General features: G+C 60.7%; 1 protein-coding gene across 3 annotated transcripts; it reads right to left on the reverse strand.

The window, feature by feature from the left end:
• Window positions 1-227: 227 nt before the first annotated feature.
• On the reverse strand, window positions 228-17455 carry PWP2 (PWP2 small subunit processome component). Of its 3 annotated transcripts, none has more exons than XM_036243878.1 (21): window positions 17399-17455; window positions 15226-15338; window positions 13990-14084; window positions 13532-13631; window positions 12618-12761; window positions 11741-11876; window positions 11061-11284; window positions 10583-10726; window positions 9850-9920; window positions 9344-9480; window positions 8793-8941; window positions 8450-8597; window positions 8056-8206; window positions 6983-7163; window positions 5947-6094; window positions 5491-5599; window positions 3821-3886; window positions 2628-2846; window positions 2306-2456; window positions 2005-2079; window positions 228-717 (listed from the first exon to the last, which is right to left on the reverse strand). In XM_036243878.1, exons 1-21 carry the CDS (start codon window positions 17414-17416, stop codon window positions 543-545), a joined length of 2754 nt encoding a protein of 917 aa, XP_036099771.1. In that variant the 5' UTR covers window positions 17417-17455; the 3' UTR covers window positions 228-542. The 3 variants fall into 3 exon arrangements, with proteins under 3 accessions (XP_036099771.1, XP_036099773.1, XP_036099772.1); XM_036243879.1 differs by having other exon boundaries at window positions 614-717; window positions 2005-2074; XM_036243880.1 differs by lacking the exons at window positions 8793-8941; window positions 9344-9480; window positions 9850-9920.
• Window positions 17456-17504: the final 49 nt, after the last annotated feature.

The following is a 17504-nucleotide window of genomic DNA, read 5'->3' on the forward strand; positions in this document are numbered from 1 at the left end:
TGCCCTGACCCTATGGAGAGATTGCAGGGCAGGGGGCCTAGGCTGGGGGCCATGAGGGCCGGGGCATGGCAGGCTATCCACCTGCCCTGCTCACCTGTTCCCCTGCATGACAGTTACACTCAGGACACACTATAAACATTTAATTCAGAGTTTAGACTCAATCCATACTTACATTTTTGAAAATCCCATTTTTTAATCTCTAAATTTATCATCTAAACTTTATATTAGAAATATAAATAGCTTTCATACAAAGTTCACAAGTCTATAAACAGAACCCATCTGTCTCTCCAAAAGGCATTTTCAATAGCAGATGCTCAGCGTTTTTTAATTCACACCATCAGGTCCTGGGCCCCGTGTGCCGAGCCTGTGCTGACCAGGGCCCTCAGCTCGCTCTCAGATGTTTGGTTGTTAAGAACAAGACTGAGTCCTTGGCGACAGTGGTCCCACAGCTCCCCCAGTGGCCGTCCACTCACTTCCTGGGCCCAGGCAGCTGTGGTTCTCTCTCTTCCAGGGTCTTAACCAAAATGAGCAAGGTTGCAGCTCTACACCAACAGAATGTCCGCATCGTCCTCATCCCCGTGTCCTCCAAGCAGGTGCATGCTATCATCAGACACGTCTGCTTCCTCCGCAGCTCCGGGTGGCTCTGGGGGGCGTTTCACGCCCCGCTGCTTGGAAACGGCCAGAGCGTACTGAATGTTGTATCGGTTCCAGTCACAGCTGTGAACATGCAGGGCCCACATCAGTGAAAGCAGGAGTGACTTCTCCCCCGGGAATGCTGGCTCCCCCGGCACCCCACCACCCTCTGTGACCCTGAGAATGGCCATCCATGGGCTGCCTGAGGCTCCATCTGCCCCGCGTTTCCTCCTCTCATCCTTGCCCCAGTGACGGGTGTCTACCCACTCAGCCCTGGGACAGTGGCCTTCAAGGACCCAACTGTAAGACCCAGTCCTACTGGTGTGTCCTCACTGCCTCTGCCCTTCCCTGGGCCCGACCCAGACCACTTCACCAGTCAGTCCCACCCGAACCCGAGGAAGAACAGGCTGGGAGCCAACAGGGACACTAATTCCCACATTAAGAGAACAAAGAGAAAAACCACAGGATCCTAGCAATGTAAAAAACTAGCAGTAAGGACAAACAAAGGGGAAAGGATGAGACAGACCAAAGTGCACCTCTGCAAACTCTAACACGGACCCGAGGACGGGCAGCACACACGGAGCGTCCCCTCGAACCAACACGTAACAGACCCACAGCAGGAGGGAAGGAGAAACTGAAGTCCAAGAACAACGCATGCACAGTAACCCGAAACAAGGACGTGGCCCACCAGGAGGCAGCAGGCCTCGTGGATGGAGCGCTGTGGAGTCACGGATGTGTCCACAAGAGGAAGGCTTCCTCTGATGGGTGGCGGAGAACATAGCCCCTCTCCGCCGTGGTGTTCATGTGGGCAGCCAGGACACGGGAAGAAAAGCCTCGGGGGGAAGGGCTTGTTCTGGACTCGGGAAGACTGAAGAACCGACCACAGGACGGGAGGACTGTGGGGCCCGAGTCGATGCAGGGTAGACACGAGCAGGGTAGAGACACATGTTCTGGAAGGGAGCTGGGATCTTGACAAAAGCACCTCCTTCCACTCGCCCAGTCAGTGGTGGGGGGAAGAACCCCTCCGAGGAGAGGCCAAGCTGTGAGGCCTTCATGGCTCCACTCAGCCTGAGCAGAGGGGCCAGAGTACAGGAGCATGAAGCCGCCTGGGCACAGAAGGACAAAGCTCCTGACCCTCCCCCAGCACACCCTCCCCCACGTGGGTGAGCACAGCTGGTGCTCGTTGCACTGAGCGCTTCCTTTGTTTTCGATCCCAGGCCTGATCTGAAGCTGCCAACCTCGAGGCCCACTGTGGGCAGGTCCGGCAGATTCAGTTCACTGGTAGCGAGGGAACAAGCACCTCCAACGCTGGTACCTTTTGTCCCTAAACGCGGGCCCACCCTGCCCACCGACGCCGCCGGTAAAACGTACAGTTTGGAGATGTCGTCCAAGTGCCGCTGGATGCTCTTCTGAAGGAACTGCACTGCCGGCAGCAGCTTCCCTGCTCTGGGAGGAGACTTCCCTTAGTGAAACAGCCCACGGCCTCCCTCCTCACGAGTGTGCGTGTCACGGCCTCGGTGCTGTGTTGGCATCCAAAGGCCTCATGTCACACCACACGTGCATGCAGAGGGCCTCACTTCACGCCACACTTGCAGGTCAAGTTTCCCTTTTAATCAGCAAAGATCGGCTGTGACAGGAGCCACAGACAAACGCGCAGATCAGCACATCGTACCTGGACTTCAGCTTCTGTCCGTGCCCCATGAGCAATTTCTGGGTCCATATGAGGTAGAATTCTAGATGGCAAGACACTTCAAAGGACGAAGCCAAAAATTCAAGCACTTTCTCCACGTACAACTCGGGGAGGGAGGAGCTGATAACGTCAACTGTAAGAAAGGACACCCACGCTCACTTTGCAAAGAACGCAAACCAGGAGAAAAGCCCATCACAGCTTATGTCCTCTGTATTTGCACAGAACCCCAGAGCCCTGAGCGGTGGGTGTGGGGCAGGGTCCCGGCAGCTTCCTCCAACCCCACCCAGCCAGGCCTGGCGCTCACTCTCGTCCCAGGGCACTGACTCCAGGGCCTCCTGCAGCAGCTTCTTCTCATTGAGCCGGACGGCCATCAGGATGGCCCTGGTGAAGTCACTCTGGCGCAGCGCTGCCCGGATCTGCCCAGGGGTGACACTGGTGTCCAGCTCAAACGGGTCAAAGAGCATCTGGGTGTCCAGGGAGTAGACGAGGAGCCCCTCGGTGGTGGTGGCTGCCCAGCAGCGCCCTGCGAAGTGAAGGGGTCGAGTGGCTCATTGTTCCTCATTTGTCTTAAGGAACAGGTGCTGAACACATTCCGTGGTCCCCAGTGCAGCAGCACAGGAGCACGGGGACATCTTCCTCTCGTCCCTGCCCCAGCCACCAGGTCTCTGGGAGGAGCACCTGGGTCACTGCAGCAGGCTGTCCTCCTGGGCACTGTGTGCGTGGGAGCAGACACGCGGGTGCCTTGCCTCGTTCACAGGGGCAGGCTTGGCAGACTTTCCTGTCAAGGGCAGACACTTCCAGCTCTGCGGGCCACGTGGTCTCTGCTGCAGTGTGTCCTCCCCCACAGTGCCCGAACAAAATGCTCAAACTGGCATGGCTGGTCCATAAAATTTTACTTATAAGACCGGGTGGTACCAGACCTGTCCATCGGCTGCCATCTGCACCCCTGGCTCACCCAGAGGTGCTGTGCCACGTGCTGCTCTGCACCTTACTGTCCTCGTCACTCCATGCTGGACAGGGTCAGCCATCAGCTAGTAAAGACAAGCCCACTGCAACCCATCCTGCTCTGGTCTACAGCCTGCATGCACTTAACGGCCCCAGGCCCTGGGGGTACTGATCCTCCCCCGCCGCCACCAGAGACGATCTGCTGGACACTCAGTGGTGGGACAGGGTGGGGGAGCAAGTTACTTGATGGGGGACAAGGAGGCGGCCCTCCAGGACGGTCCAAACTGGCACACGTGAAGGGTGCTCAGGGCAGGTGCCTGCCGCCTGTTGCCGAGCCCAGCCCACCTGAGCTCACAGCTTTCCTAGCCATCCAGAGGGGACAAAGATGACCACGTCTTATGCATGGTGGACAGTGCAGCCCAGACAGAGCTTGTCAGAAGCCCTGGGCCCGACATCGTCCTCAGGAGCAGAGATGGTGACAGGCCCTCCGTGCAGTATGGGTCCCCATGCCCGCCCACCCCTTCCAGCACCAACAACCCCATGTGGGCTCACCTGTGGGACAGAAGCGGAGTGAAGTCACCCTGATTTCAGGTTTGAAGTGTCGAGAGCTCATGTCACCTGGACATCAAAGGAGCCACTCGTTACAGGACAGCACAGCACGGCACTCACCCGACAAGGGAGGGCCACCGGTCCGCTTGTTGCCCAGGTGGCAGCCCTGCCACTGGCCTCCACCCGTTCGAAGATGCAGCAGGTGAGCCTGGTGCTGGCCCCTCAGGTGCTATTTCATGGGCACCTCTGATGCGCCTGTGGGCACGGGGCCTGGCCAGTGAATGGCATATTTGTGCTGGGAAGGGACGTGTGCCCAGCCTGGGCTGCAAGGTGGGAGGCCCCATCCCCACCTGGGCAGTGACACGCCGCACGGGGCATTCGGATGGGGGGCTGCAAGGCGAGGCCCCGCCCCCAAATGGGCAGTGACAGGCTGCACAACCGCACGGGGTGTCCAGATGGCCCTGTCCCCACCAGGGCAGTGACATGCCGCACGGGGCATTCGGATGGGGGGATGCAAGGCGAGGCCCTGCCCCCACCTGGGCAGTGACAGGCCGCACGGGGCATTCGGATGGGGGGCTGCAAGGCGAGGCCCTGCCCCCACCTGGGCAGTGACAAGCCGCACGATGTGTCTGGATGGGGGGCTGCGAGGCGGGAGGCCCTGCCCCGCCCTGGGCAGTGACACACCGCATGACTGCAGGGGGCGTCCGGACGGGGGCGCAGCCCCCCTGGCACTTCACTTTCAAGTTAGCTTTCCAAGGGCAACACGTTCCCACGGTATGAAACCTCACAACTCAAAAGGTGACCTGTGAAAGGTCCGTCTCCTCAGTGCCCAGCACTCGGCCACCTGGAGGCCTTCCTGGAGGCCACCACAGCCACCTTCCATGGGCCCCACCCCCAAATATATCGCCAGACGCTCTCCACCTCAGGATGACCAACGTTTGGAGCCAAGTCCTTGTGGGTCCTCAGGGCTCTGGTCTCTCTACACTCAACACCAACAGCAACACCCCCTTAAGCTGTGAGCACCCAAACGCCCCCGGACAGGTGGAGAACCGCCCTCCGGGGGGCGCTCGGGGCTGTGCGGCGCAGGCCTGCCACCACGGTGCAGAGGAGCAGTGCCCTGTGCCCGGCGGAGCATGGCCTGCCCTGGACTCTCAGCTCTCCTGGGTCCTCCCACCCCCAGCCAGCTGAAGCACCCTCACTCCCTGAGGGCAGGCCCCAGGTGCCTGGAGTGGGCGTGAGCCAGGACTAGAACACATCGGGCCCAGGTCAGCTGCTGCAATACCGAGCCACGTGTGGGCAGTTGGGCCGATGGGTGTCCCTTCTCGATGGTCCACCTAGGCCAAGGGCTTGGAGTCTGCTGCCCAGTCTGTGAGGCACGTGTACCCCTCAGGCCTTCTGGACTAGCAGCACCCCAACGCTGGAGTCCTTGTGGGCCATGTGGGGGGCAAGGCACAGGGTGGGGCTGGCCCGGGGAGCACGGAGGCCCGAGGCGAGGAGGCCGCAGCTGCGCAGCAATGCACAGGGAGGCTTCCGAGCCCCAGCCTCCAGCAACACCACGCGTGTGCAGTGAGCTCCCAGACCCCACCACTGCAGCATCAACAAGCGAGCAAAACTGCTGTGGCCCAGCAATGGCTATGGCAGGTCCACGGGGGACACGAGGGACCTCTGCTCACCTTTCCTCACGCCTGGCAAGGGTATTGCAACTCCGTTCTCCTCTCCAGCGTCTTGATCAATTAGCGCCAGGTTGCCGAATTCTGTCATTTTCCTTCGGTTCAAAAATTCCTAGAAGAGCAAAAGCCCAGACATCTTGCCATCAGAGGTGGGGTAGGGGCTGTCTCCCCACCTTTGCTCGTGCGCACAACGCTGAAGGAGACCCCGGCCTGTCTGGAGCCACACAGGACATGGACCCCGAGGAGAGACAGCAACAAGCCAGCTCCATGGCAGAGCCTCCCTCGCAGCCTGGCACTGCCGGGCAGAGCCCCCGTGAGGGGGGCATGGGGAAGCGCGTGCCGTCAGGACACACCGAGGGCACTTCCCCCAGAAACACACAGGAGGGGGAGCTGGCCACCTCGTGTGCTCAGACCACAGCCCCGCCCCGCCCCGGGCCTGAGCCCCCACTGCTCACTCACCTCCATGGCGTCCAGAGACAGGTTGCAAGAGATCTCAAACTTCTTCCTGAGAATCTGCTCCTTGACGTGGTAGATGCACACGAACCTGGACATGCCTCCTGCCAGGACACTCTGGCCGTCCGCGGAGTAGCAGAGAGTGGTGAAGGCCCTGCAGCGCAGGGGCTCGTACTCAGCCACCACCCAGGGGCCTCGGACGCGTGGCCCTCCCACCACGTTCCCAGCAGCCTCCACCTAGCCAACCACAGGACTGTAACCCTGCAGTCCACAAGTCCATCCTGCTCCTTCTGGGGCAGCACCACCCGGGGGGGGGGGGACGACGACACACGACGACACCTCGTGTGCTGTAGCCTCCTGGGAGCACGACCTTGGCACAAAAGGGCCACATGGTCCAAGTCAAGGCATGTCCTTGTTGAAGTCAGAATGTAAAGGAGGCCACCCTTTGAACTGGATGTTTTCAAAATTGAAAACCTTTGTGTTTCAAAGGACATCATTAAGAATGTGAAGACAACCTATCGAATGGGAGAACATATCTGCAAATATGAACTCTTACAACTCAACGAGAAAGGCACCCCAATTTAAAAGGGCAAATGCTGGGAGACATGTGTCTCCAAAGTCGACAGTCACGTGGCCAGTCTGCCCCGAAAAGATGCTCAAAGCAAAACCACAAGATCCTGCCCCACACCCACCAGAACGGCTGCAACCTGAAAGGCCAGGCAGCCCGTGCTGGTGAGCGTGGGGCGCGTGGGAAATGGGCCTGCATCTTTGGAAAAGCATCTGGCAGTTCCTCAAAAAGTGTGTGTCGCCCTAAGTCACCCAGCAACTCCACACCCAGCAACAGACCCAACAGGACTGGACACATAGTCACACAATCGGTCCTCGAATGCCCAGAGCAGCGCTGTTCACCTGGCCCAAGTGCAAGGACACTGCCATCTACTGACCCGCACAGGCTGTGCGCCCCTGCTGAGCAAGCTGCGGGCTCCGGGGGCTCGCCTGCCCCCCAGCCACACCCCTGGGAAGGACGCCCCCCGGCACTCACTTCCCCTTGGAGGAGTGCTTGGCGGTGATCTTGTCCAGCTCCTTCCTGCCCGCCTTGAGGTCATGCCTGCCCTCGATGGAGCCCGTCTGCACGGCGTTCTCAGGGTCCCAGAAAGTGATCTGAGAGTTCAGTGTGGCCACAGCCAGCTCTGCACCATCGGGGCGAAAGGTCACAGCCAGAGCTGAGAAGAGATGCAGAACCAGGATCTGAGAAGACTCCAGGCTCCAGCGGCCGGGCCACCCCCTCGCTGTCCTCACCACCGGCTCCCTGCTGGATCTGGGTGTGGCGGGATGGGGCCACACAAGCTCTCCCGGTGATGCTCCACCCCAGGGGGAAGGACCCTGGCCTCAGCACCAACAGCTCACAACCACACCAGCTACATGTGCAGACAGGGCCCCAGCTGTCTTGGGGCAAAGGGGTCCAGGCTTGGCCACAAGATGGGTACAGGGAGGACTAAGCAGGGCCAGCCTGGTGGGAGGGTGCAGGGTGGGAGGCAAGGCTGGGCACAGGTGAGTCACACAGAGGTCACAGCAAAAGTTCTGATGGAATTGCAGAACAGACCGGAAACAGACTACCGGAGGTGGAGGTCCTACAAAGACAGGAGGCCGGCTGCTAAGAGACCACACCAGAGCCAGTGGGTGGCACAGAGACCAAGGGCCCCAGGGCAGGCAAATGTGTTCTGTGCAGGGCCAGACAGCTCAGTTACCTCTGCTGCTGCAGGGGAGCAGCCACAGGGCGGAGGCCCGCGCTGCTGGTGCCCACAGGGACTTCATGCACACACCGTGGGGGGACTCAGGTGGCAGGGCCTGCCCAGCCCGCCCTCAGGCCTCCTGTACCTACTGCTTTCTGCGGCCAGTGCAGAAGTGGCAGGAAGTGGCGGCTCAGCCCAGCTCCGTGTCCCAGGGGGAACCCGATGCAAAGGACGCAACTGGCTGCCAACCCGACAGCTGCGGGCCTTTGGGAGTCCTGGGCTTACAGCCGGACACACAGCCAAGGCGGGCAGAACCGGCACTGACACTAGGCCTTCCTATCCTGGGGCACGACTTCCGCCCACCACCCCCGACACAGCTCACCATCGGAGGTCAGAGCCAGCGTCTCCGTGGTTCTCCAGCTGTCCACCATGTCCCACAGACGCACTGTCCGATCCCAGGAGGCGCTGGCCAGGACCGACTTCATCGGGTTAAAACACAGACTGCTGATGGGCCCCTCGTGGCCAGACAAGACCTACAACAGTTCATTGAGGAGGTTTGAGATGGGAGCGTCGGCAAGCAGCCCGGCAGGTGCTGTGACTGCTGAGTGTGACCCGAGCGCTCCAGTTGAGGGACGAGAAGGAAAGCAGGCAGTGAGGCCAGAAAGCTGGGTTCAGCTGTGGCTTCTGCCCCCCACTCCCTCGGAGTGTCCTTCCTGCACCTGCGGTGTCCGCGCCCCGCCCACTCTAGAGCACAGCTGGGGGCGAGCGGCCCTCACCTCCAGCAGCCGGCCTGTCTGCATGGACCAGATGAAGATCTCGAAGGAGTCCTGGGCCCCGGCGGAGACGATCTCCCCGCTCGAGTCCACCGCCACGCAGGAGAACTGGGTGGGCCTCGGGGACGTGAAGGTGCGGAAGTTCCGGTACCTGCACGGAGAAAGACCCGGTTGACACCGCTCACTGAGGTCCCTGACGCCTGTGTCCCTGGGCCCGAATGCCGCAGCGTCACCCGCAGGTCCACAGCGCAGGCTGCCCGGCGATCACGGAGCCCTCGGCCTCGCTCTCAAAGCCCAGCGCAGACGGACAACCTGCTCTGAGCCAGGGACTGAGCAGAAAGGTCACCTGTGGAGGTCAAAGGCCCGCACAGTCCCGTCCATGGAAGAAGTCACAATGACGTAGCCCGTGGCGGTGAAGGTCACGCCGGTGACCCCACTCGTGTGCTCCGTGAAAGTGATGAAGCAGAAGCCACTGAGGGTGTTCCACACCTTCACCTACGGAGAGCAGGGTGAGAGCAGGTGGGCTCAGCGTGGCTCCCTCTCCCAGGCACGCACATCCGGGGCAGACACGCGGCTGGAGAGTCCACCTGCCCTTCGCCCTCCCCCCCCAGGGAGGGAGGCTGGGGGTAGTGGGAGCCCTGTGGCACCCTGGGAAGTGCAGCACGACAGAGGGCGGCCAGTGGCACCACAGACCCCTCATCCCAGTAGGTACACGTGTGGGAGCCCGTCAGGGAAAGACACCGGAAGCCACTCCACTCCGATCAGTAAGTTTTAAACGCCTCTGCCCAAGCTCGGAAGAGGCGAGCTGAACCCCGCAGCTGAGGCTGGGCCTTCAGGACGGGCAGGACCCACCGCTCCTCCCACTCTACCAGCCCGATCCCAAGGCCCACAGCCCACCTTGCCGTCGTCCCCCCCGGTCACGATGTACTGGCCGTCAGGGGAGTAGGCCAGGGACACCATACTGTTGAAGTGGCCCTGCTGCTTGAGCACGTAGGACTCGCTCTGCCACTCCCACACCAGCAGCTGGCCCAGGCCTGCGGGCACAGGGGGGTGAGCTGGGGACTCACGACACCGTCCCACGGGCAGGCGAAGGCACCACTGCCCGTGAGATTCCGGGTGGGTGCAGCCCTGGCTCAGGCCCCCCTACCCTGGGGCAGGTGCCCCCATCACCCCCCACCTGAGGGGACCCGGCGCAGACACGCCAACCTCCGGACCCCCAGAGCGCGGGCACCTGCGGCAGCCCCCCGGAGCCGCGGTCTGGAAGTTCCCCCGACCGCTCCTTCGCAGGAGCCACCGCCGACCCCTCACTCCGCTCCAAGCAGGGCCCCGGGCGAGGTGGAGCCACAGGAGGGCCCGGAGCAAAAGCTCCGTCCTGTCCTCAGCAGGCTGGCGGGAGGACAAACCTGAGCAGCCCAAAGCGATCCAGTCCCCGGAGCTGTTGATGGCGACAGACTCGATCCTCTGGTCGGAAACGCTGAGCAGAGAGCAGGACTCGGTGAGCAGAGCCTGCCCTCGCCTGTGAGCCCCACACGTCCCCCACCCACCCCCAGGGAGTGAGCAACTCCCGTTAGAACCCCGGGGACCCACAGCCCACCCTGCCCTCGCCTGTGAGCCCCACACGTCCCACCCACCCCCAAGGAGTGAGCAACTCCCGTTAGAACCCCGGGGACCCACAGCCCACCCTGCCCTCGCCTGTGAGCCCCACACGTCCCACCCACCCCCAGGGAGTGAGCAACTCCCGTTAGAACCCCGGGGACCCACAGCCCGCCCTGCCCTCGAATCCCCGAAGCCGCGTAGTTTTGTGAAACCAGTACTTTGACTGTCTCTGTTCCAGAGATACAGAAGGGAAACAACAAAAACAAAAAATGAAAATGACAGGACCCACAGGTGGGACCAAAGCCCAGGGGGGCGGGACTGTGCGTCCGAGATGGGGGTGGGGCAGCAACCTCTGAGTCCCCCCCAACCCTCCGAGCACCTGGCCAGGACAGCAATGAAGGCAGGCGCCCCGGGAAGCTGCCCCTGCGGTCCCAGGGCCTGAGGTCAGGGCAGGCACAGCACGACGGCACCCGGTGCCCTGCCACTGGGCCCCCAGGCTGGCAGGTGCAGACACACCCACCAGAGAGCAGAGGCACCTACCTCAGGGAGTGGATGAGGTTGAACTCTGGGAGTTCGTGAAGGTGGAAAATTCCAGAAGCAAAACCAGTGACTAAGAGATGGGTCTTCTTGTGATAGGCCGCCGCTGTCAGATTGTTAAAATCTCCTTCCTTATTGAAGAAGTACCTGAAGAGGGACAGCAGAGCTGTGCGAGGGGACCAGAGAGCCAGGCTGGTCTCACGGCCCCCGGGCCCGAGGCCAGAGCCCTGACCATGCTGTCTCCAGTCCCCTAGCTCCTCAAACACCCCAAACACCCCCGTGGACATGCCCTCAGCTCTCCACGCCCTAAGCCTCCCTGACGCTGCGCGCGGGTCCCAAGGCAGCCCCTCAGCTGTACTCTGGAGCCCTGATCCCTAGGACGGGCCCCGCCCCCGCGACTGCCCATCTGGGTCCCTTCCAGGTAAGAGTCACACTTGTGCCTGAGGTCCGAGGCCCTCCACCCTCCGGATGGGAGACTTACTTGGCCAGACGAGAGTACTTCACTTTGCCCTGCTGCTCCTCCGAGGCCGGTGTGGCTTTCCCTCGGATAGTGGTCTCCTGCTCCCCCTCCTCCTCCACCTCCTCCTCCTGCTCCCTCTGCAGCAGGTCCGCCTTCCAGCCTGTGGGGGCCTTTAGCCTCAGCCCCTCCGGGGGGGTGTCACACTGCCACACACACAGGGCTCCGTCCTGGCTGAGCGTGTAGAGCTGCAGGTGGAGACACGGTGGGCACTGTCACCCTGTCCCCAAGCCACACCGCCCACAGGCAGCCCTGACAGGAACCGTTCATCGTTCTGCCAAAGCCTCGCCCACGCACTGGGAGAGACGACTCCCAACAAGCAGCCACCACCCATTCCCCAACGGACCCGGGAGGGGCACCTACATCCACAGCAGCAGTTCTCAACCTATGGGTCGCAACCCCTTCGGGGGTTGAACGACCCTTTACAGGGGTCGCCTAAGACGTAACAGTAGCAAAATTAAAGTTATGAAGTAGCAACGAAAGGAATTTTATGGTTGGAGGTCACCACAAGGTGAGGACCTGTATTAAAGGGCGTGGCATTAGGAAGGTCGAGAACCACCGATCTACAAGGGCCCAGCATCTCGTCTCACTCATGGCCATGACCCGAGATCGTGGGGCTGGGGATTCTGGGTGCAGGGACATACGTCTAGGCTGCCGGATTCAAAGAAGCAGGCCACGATGGCATCCTTGTGGCCCCCTAATGCGTAGTAGATGAGGTTGTCCCAGCGTTCGGCCCCAAACACCCACGTGGACATGTCTTTGCTCCCGACTGCGAAGCACCTGGACAGAAGAAACATGGCTCATCCTCCAGGCTCCAGCTGAGCAAGGTCAGGGGCGCTGGCTACCTCCATCAGTGTCTCCTGGGACCAGGAGCCTTGGTGAACACGTGTCACTGTCCTTCCTCGAAAGGTAGTCCCCACAGGTCAGCCGGGAAGCCTGCTCCTTAAGCCTCCCTGACCCCCCCCCCCCCCCGATCTTAACAGAAGCAGACCCAGGAGCCTTGTGAGAGAAGGCTCGGTCTCGGGGCGCTGACACTGCCTGGGACTGCGCCCCTCTGTGCGGCCGGGGACCGGAGGCCAGCTGGCCCGATGTGCACAGCAGCAGCCACCCGACTCCGCGGCTCCCCGGACACAGGCGAGGGGCGGCTGCGAAAGCCGCACGCAGGCAGGCGCCTCTGGGATGGCGGCCGGGAAGGAGGGCCGGCGTCACCCCGCACCATGCTGGGAGAGGCTCGCCCACCTGTCCACGGCTCTGGGACACCTGCTGGCACAGACTCGGCCACATGGTCGGGCATTGCTTCCCCGTCAGGGCCCAGGCCCTCCCCCTGGTTTCCGCGATCGGTGCCAGGCGGTGCGGGTAAACTCCAGCTGGCGCCCTGCCTGCACCCAGCCCCACACGAGGCTCAGGAGCGGCCACTTCAAAAGGACTCCGGGCTGTGACAGCTGTCACCTCTCTAACAAGAGGCTGTTACAGGCCCTTCTGGGCCCCTCAGGCCCCCCTGGCCACCCACCCAGGCCTCACCGAGAGTCGTCTGTCCAGTCAATGTGCGTGGTCTCATCGTATGGCCCAAAGTAGGTTTTGTCCAGGACAAAGGCGTTGAACTCCCGCTTCCTCCCAGGAGCGTGGTACATCTGAGCTATGTTGCCTTTCGTGACGACGAATTTCCTGGGGCGGAAATGGCAGTTGCTAACGTTCAAGAGTCCTGAGGCCAGCTCAGGGCCGCAGAGAGAACTGTCCGGGGCTCTGAGGTCAGTCTCCTGGGGCCTGCCTCTCACTGCCCCGAGTCCCCTCTTCTGAAGGACCGGTGGACAGTCAGGGAAGACGTGAACACATCTGTGGGCCCTGCCACACAGCGCCTCAAGCAGGGTTCCCCTCAGGCGCGCCCCGACCCCCACCAGGCTGCCAAAGCCCTGTGTGGAACCGAAAGGAAGCCACGGGCCATGCACGACAGGTACCAGGAAGCGGCCACCACCGTGGATGCTGCTCTGAGGGATTTCTCAGTGTGGATGTGGGGTGGAGACTCAGCGGAAACCCGGAGCCGCCCCCTCCGGCACATCCAGGTCGGCCCAGGTGTGAGCAGCCTGGGGACAAGCTCTGTCCCTCTGGCCTTGAACCTGCTCCACCTCCTCCCAGGACTTCCAAGCCGGCGGCTCCTTCACAGCCCCGAGGTCTGGAGCTGAGACCCTCTGAGGCCATGCCAGCTCTGGAGGTGGTGTGTCCACCTGCTCCGGGGCAGGAGAAGGGGGGAGGCCCGGGCGGCCCCGCAGGAGCCAGGGCCCGGCGGGAGCACTCAGTTCAGGAACCCACTGGGCTGCCAACACGAGACACCAGCACAGGCTCCCACAGTGACGTCCCGAGTGGGAAGAGCCCTCCAGGTCTGCACCAGCCAGCGCCAGCCCTCGGCAATGCCCGGTGCGGAGCCGGGAGGCCCTTACCTGCCATCGGGGGAGAAGGAGATGCTGTGCACGGAGCCCTTGAAGTGGAAGTGGTGGAGCACGGACCTGCAGACCAGGCTGACCAGCAGCGCGTTGCCCCCTGCGGAAGGGAGTGGCTGCCATGTGTTCACCTGACATACAGCTGACACACAGCTGAGACGCCAAGTTCTGTTTCTACCAGGACACTGGGGAGCATGCTCTGACACGTGAGGCCCAGCACCACCTCGATGCCACGAACACGTAGCTGAGGAGGACGCCCAGGAACGTCCACACCCCACGCACACACCCACACCCCAGGCTCGATGTGAAAGCAACAGGGACAGAAGACACGTGGGCTGTACCCCACCCCTAGCAGGACCTGGAGCGGCTGGCACCCTGATCCCAACCCGCCGCCCAACTTGTGCCATCAGTCACCACCCTGCACCCCCGTCTCTTATCTCTTTGTCATTGGTGGTTACCTTCATCGACGATGATGGCGAGACGGCCATCTGGGGACAGCCCCACACACTTGACATTGTACCGAGTGGCCAGGGGCAAAGTGTTGGACTTGTTGCTGAGAGACAAGAACCAGAGCGTGTAAGTCGGTCTCAGGATGTCAGATGGGGAGGCCAGGACCACCGGGTCACCTGCCCCAACGACACACCCCTCCTGCTCCCTGGGCCTGAGCTCATCGCTAATCCTTGCTCCACGCTGAAAGGAAAGGAAGTAAAACCCGCGGAGAAAATCTGGCAGAGCAAGTTACAAAACCTTAAAAATGGGTTTTGGATATGAACATTTTGCTTCTAGGACTGCATCCCAAAGTCCTGCACGTGAGGAAGGTCAGAAGACTGGAAGAAAGCTAACTGTCCAACAGGAGGGATCGACCACAGGGACAGCATGAGGATGTATCACTATTTTACAGATAATGTGGAAAAATGGAAAAACAAGTGGGTTAGACTCTAATTTTGTTCTTCATTTCCCGGTTTTTCTTCAGCGAACATGTGACAGGTACTCGAGAGAGCCCCTTCAGCAGTGACAGTAATGACCATGCCACCGTCCCGTTTTACAGACAGGGACACTGAGGCCCGCAGAGCCCGTGCGACAGGAGGATCCCGCCCAGGCCGCACGGCCCGGGAAGGGGTGGCAGCGCGCAGAGGCCCTCCCCTTACGAGAGGAACTCAGGGAGCACTGTGCTGACTGGGCGGCCCAGGGCGGCTTTCACACCCCGGTACCCCTTCCCACACAACTCAGCCGAGTGGCACATGATTTGAACCCTGAAGGTAACAACGACCTCGATACACGAGGTTTAGCTGAGGAACTAGGAAGAAACCTCCAGTTCCACTGCTGGCCCGACTCTATGCTGTGGCCGCCAGCTCAGGCTGCCTTAATTCACAGGTGCCCTATTAAGAGGAAGTTAAAGAAAACACCACTGATTTTTACATGTAAACTATAAGGACTGCTACATTACACCATTTTAGTACTTACTTTTTTGTTGTTGTTGTTCAGGTAGAGTGGGAGGGAGAGAGAGGAAGAGAGAGAGAGAAACATCGATGTGAAAGGGACACATCGAGTGGCTGCCACCCACACGACCCAACCAGGGCCGGGGACAAACTGCAACCGAGGTACATGCCCTTAGCGGGAACTGAACCCGGGTCTCTCTGGACCGCAGGCCGACACTCTAACTGCTGAGCCAAACCAGCCAGGGCAGTACTTACTTTTTAAGGTCAAACACAGTGACTCTATTTCCCACAGGACTGATCACTGAATTTCCATCACATGTAAAATTTAAGTTTCCACGCCGATAGACTGTCCCCAACAAATTTGAAAACTAGAAAAGAAAACAAAGACATCACAGCAACTCAACTCCAGAAAAGGGCTAAGTGACCCATGGAGTCAAGAGGATAGTACCGAACCCCCACGGGGCAGCTGGTCATTCCTGGGATCTCTCAGTCATCTCCTGGGGCACTAACTGGGCACCGATGCGACCCAGCCCTGAGCAAGAGAGGAAGGAGAAGTGAGCCCAATCCCCAGGGGCGCCGAGCTCCCAGTGAGGTGGCTGAGAGGTACTGTAAGCACTGGGGAAGCCTCCACAGACAGGAGGTATTTGCCAGGTGGAGGAGAGAACAGGGCCCACGGTTCAGGAAGAGAAAAGCTACAACAATGGAACGGCACCCCAAGTGCACCCTGGGTTCAAGGCTCTCCGAACAGAGGAGCCTGCCGGCATCCTATTTATTAGCTCATTCATTTACTCAATGATCAAATGTGAGTGTTCCCCGGAGATATTTCTGTGCACAGAGTTTCTGCCCTCAGTCTGTGCCCAGCAGGCAAGGGTGAAGGAAACATAATTACAATTACAGAGCAGGTGGAGCGAGGTGAAGATAGCAAACCCCAGTAGTTACAGAGGAAGCGGCATTTCAGAAGTGGTCAGGGAGGGACCCTTGGAGGGGCTGCCTGGGCTGGAACCTGGATGAGAAGCCAGCCAGGCCAGCAGTGGGAGCTGAAAGGTCCAGAACCCCAGGGAGGCCTGGGGGGGAGGGGCAGGGAGCCTGGAAGCAGAGGTACGCTGTGATCCAATTCCCACTTTCTGAAGACTACTCCAATGACCACTGAGGCATGAGGGGAAGCTGGGAAGCCATTTAGGCGTCTGTACTGTTCCACACAGAAGGTGAGGGTGTCTCAACCTGGGAGGTAATTGCAGGTGTGGAGAGGGCAGATGAAGTGCAGGGGCCTGAACTTCGTCTGGATATGGGAGGGAGAATGGCAGCAGAGCCCCTCAGAGTTTGGGTCACAGAGGAGTGTTAGATAGCAGTTCTTTTTTTTTTTTTTTTTTTTTTAATCCTCACCCGAGGACATTTTCCCATTTTTTGTACAGATAGAGTGGGAGGGAGAGAGAGGAAGGGAGAGAGAGAGAGAAACATCGACGTGAAGGGACACATTGAGTGGCTGCCACCCGCACGATCAACCAGGGCTGGGGACAAACTGCAACCGAGGTACATGCCCTTAGCGGGAACCGAACCCGGGTCTCTCCGGACCGCAGGTCGACGCTCTAACCGCTGAGCCAAACTGGCCAGGGCTGGGCAGTTCTTATTAAATGCTCTTGATAAATGCTAAAATGTAACAGTATTTTGTTACAAATGTAACAGATGAGCTTTACCAGAACCACAACGAGTAAGTGTAGCCAACTGCAAAGAAGAAATCAACAAGTGATTAACCAGTGTACATAAGCAACCGCTTTGGAAATGACTCCCCTTCCTCCTTTACTTGTCCCAAGCAAAACTAAAGCCTTTATCTTCCAACAAGACTTATGTTCCTTAGGCTCAGACACTTCAAACCACGAACCCCCTGTGTTGGGTTACTGGAGCACTCTCGGGGTGCACGAGGTTCAGTTTGGGACAGCGCAGGTGTGGGATGCAGCTGCTGCGGGCTTGCACGGAGCTGGGCAGGGACCAGGGGGAATGACCCGACCCTGCGGAAGAACAGCCCCGGAAGAACGGGGTTACCAGGTCGAACACGGGGTCAATGATCCTGAGCCACGGAGGAAGACGACGACAGATGACGTCGGGTGGGCTTCTCCGCCCGCCTGCGCCTGCACCCCTCCCATCACCGCGGCCTCTGCTAGCCGGAGTTTCGGCTCCGGGATGGCCCACCCGCCCCACACCGCCGCCTGCGGGCCCGGCCCTAGCCTCCTGATCCAGGACGCTGCTGCGCTTGGAGCCCCCGCGGCCCAGACGCCACAGGTTACACGGTGAGGACACTGCTGCCGGACGCCGAGCCCACCCAGGCCTGGTTCGCTGGCCCCCAAGCGGAAGGTCCCTGGCACCGACACCCCTCCACCGCTCTCCCCCGGCCGCCGAGGGGCCCCGTGTGCCAACCCGCGCGCACGCTCACCCGGTACGCGAACTTCATCGCGGCCGCCGCACGTGTGCCGCCGCCACCCAGACTCGTTGCCCTGCTCACCCGCCCGCAGCGAGAAGTTCCGGGCCGGACCTCCGCT

This window comes from Molossus molossus, unplaced genomic scaffold, assembly GCF_014108415.1.
Source record: "Molossus molossus isolate mMolMol1 unplaced genomic scaffold, mMolMol1.p scaffold_m16_p_5, whole genome shotgun sequence".
Classification (NCBI taxonomy): Eukaryota; Metazoa; Chordata; class Mammalia; order Chiroptera; family Molossidae; genus Molossus; species Molossus molossus.

What these genes read in the sequence shown, in the direction of transcription:
- PWP2 (XM_036243878.1), bottom strand. An exon ending in AGACAGGCCGGCTGCTGGAG is followed by an intron (nt 8,207 to 8,449) that starts GTGAGGGCCGCT and finishes GAACTGTTGTAG; the next exon opens with GTCTTGTCTGGCCACGAGGG. An exon ending in AAGCACTCCTCCAAGGGGAA is followed by an intron (nt 6,095 to 6,982) that starts GTGAGTGCCGGG and finishes CCTGCGCTGCAG; the next exon opens with GGCCTTCACCACTCTCTGCT.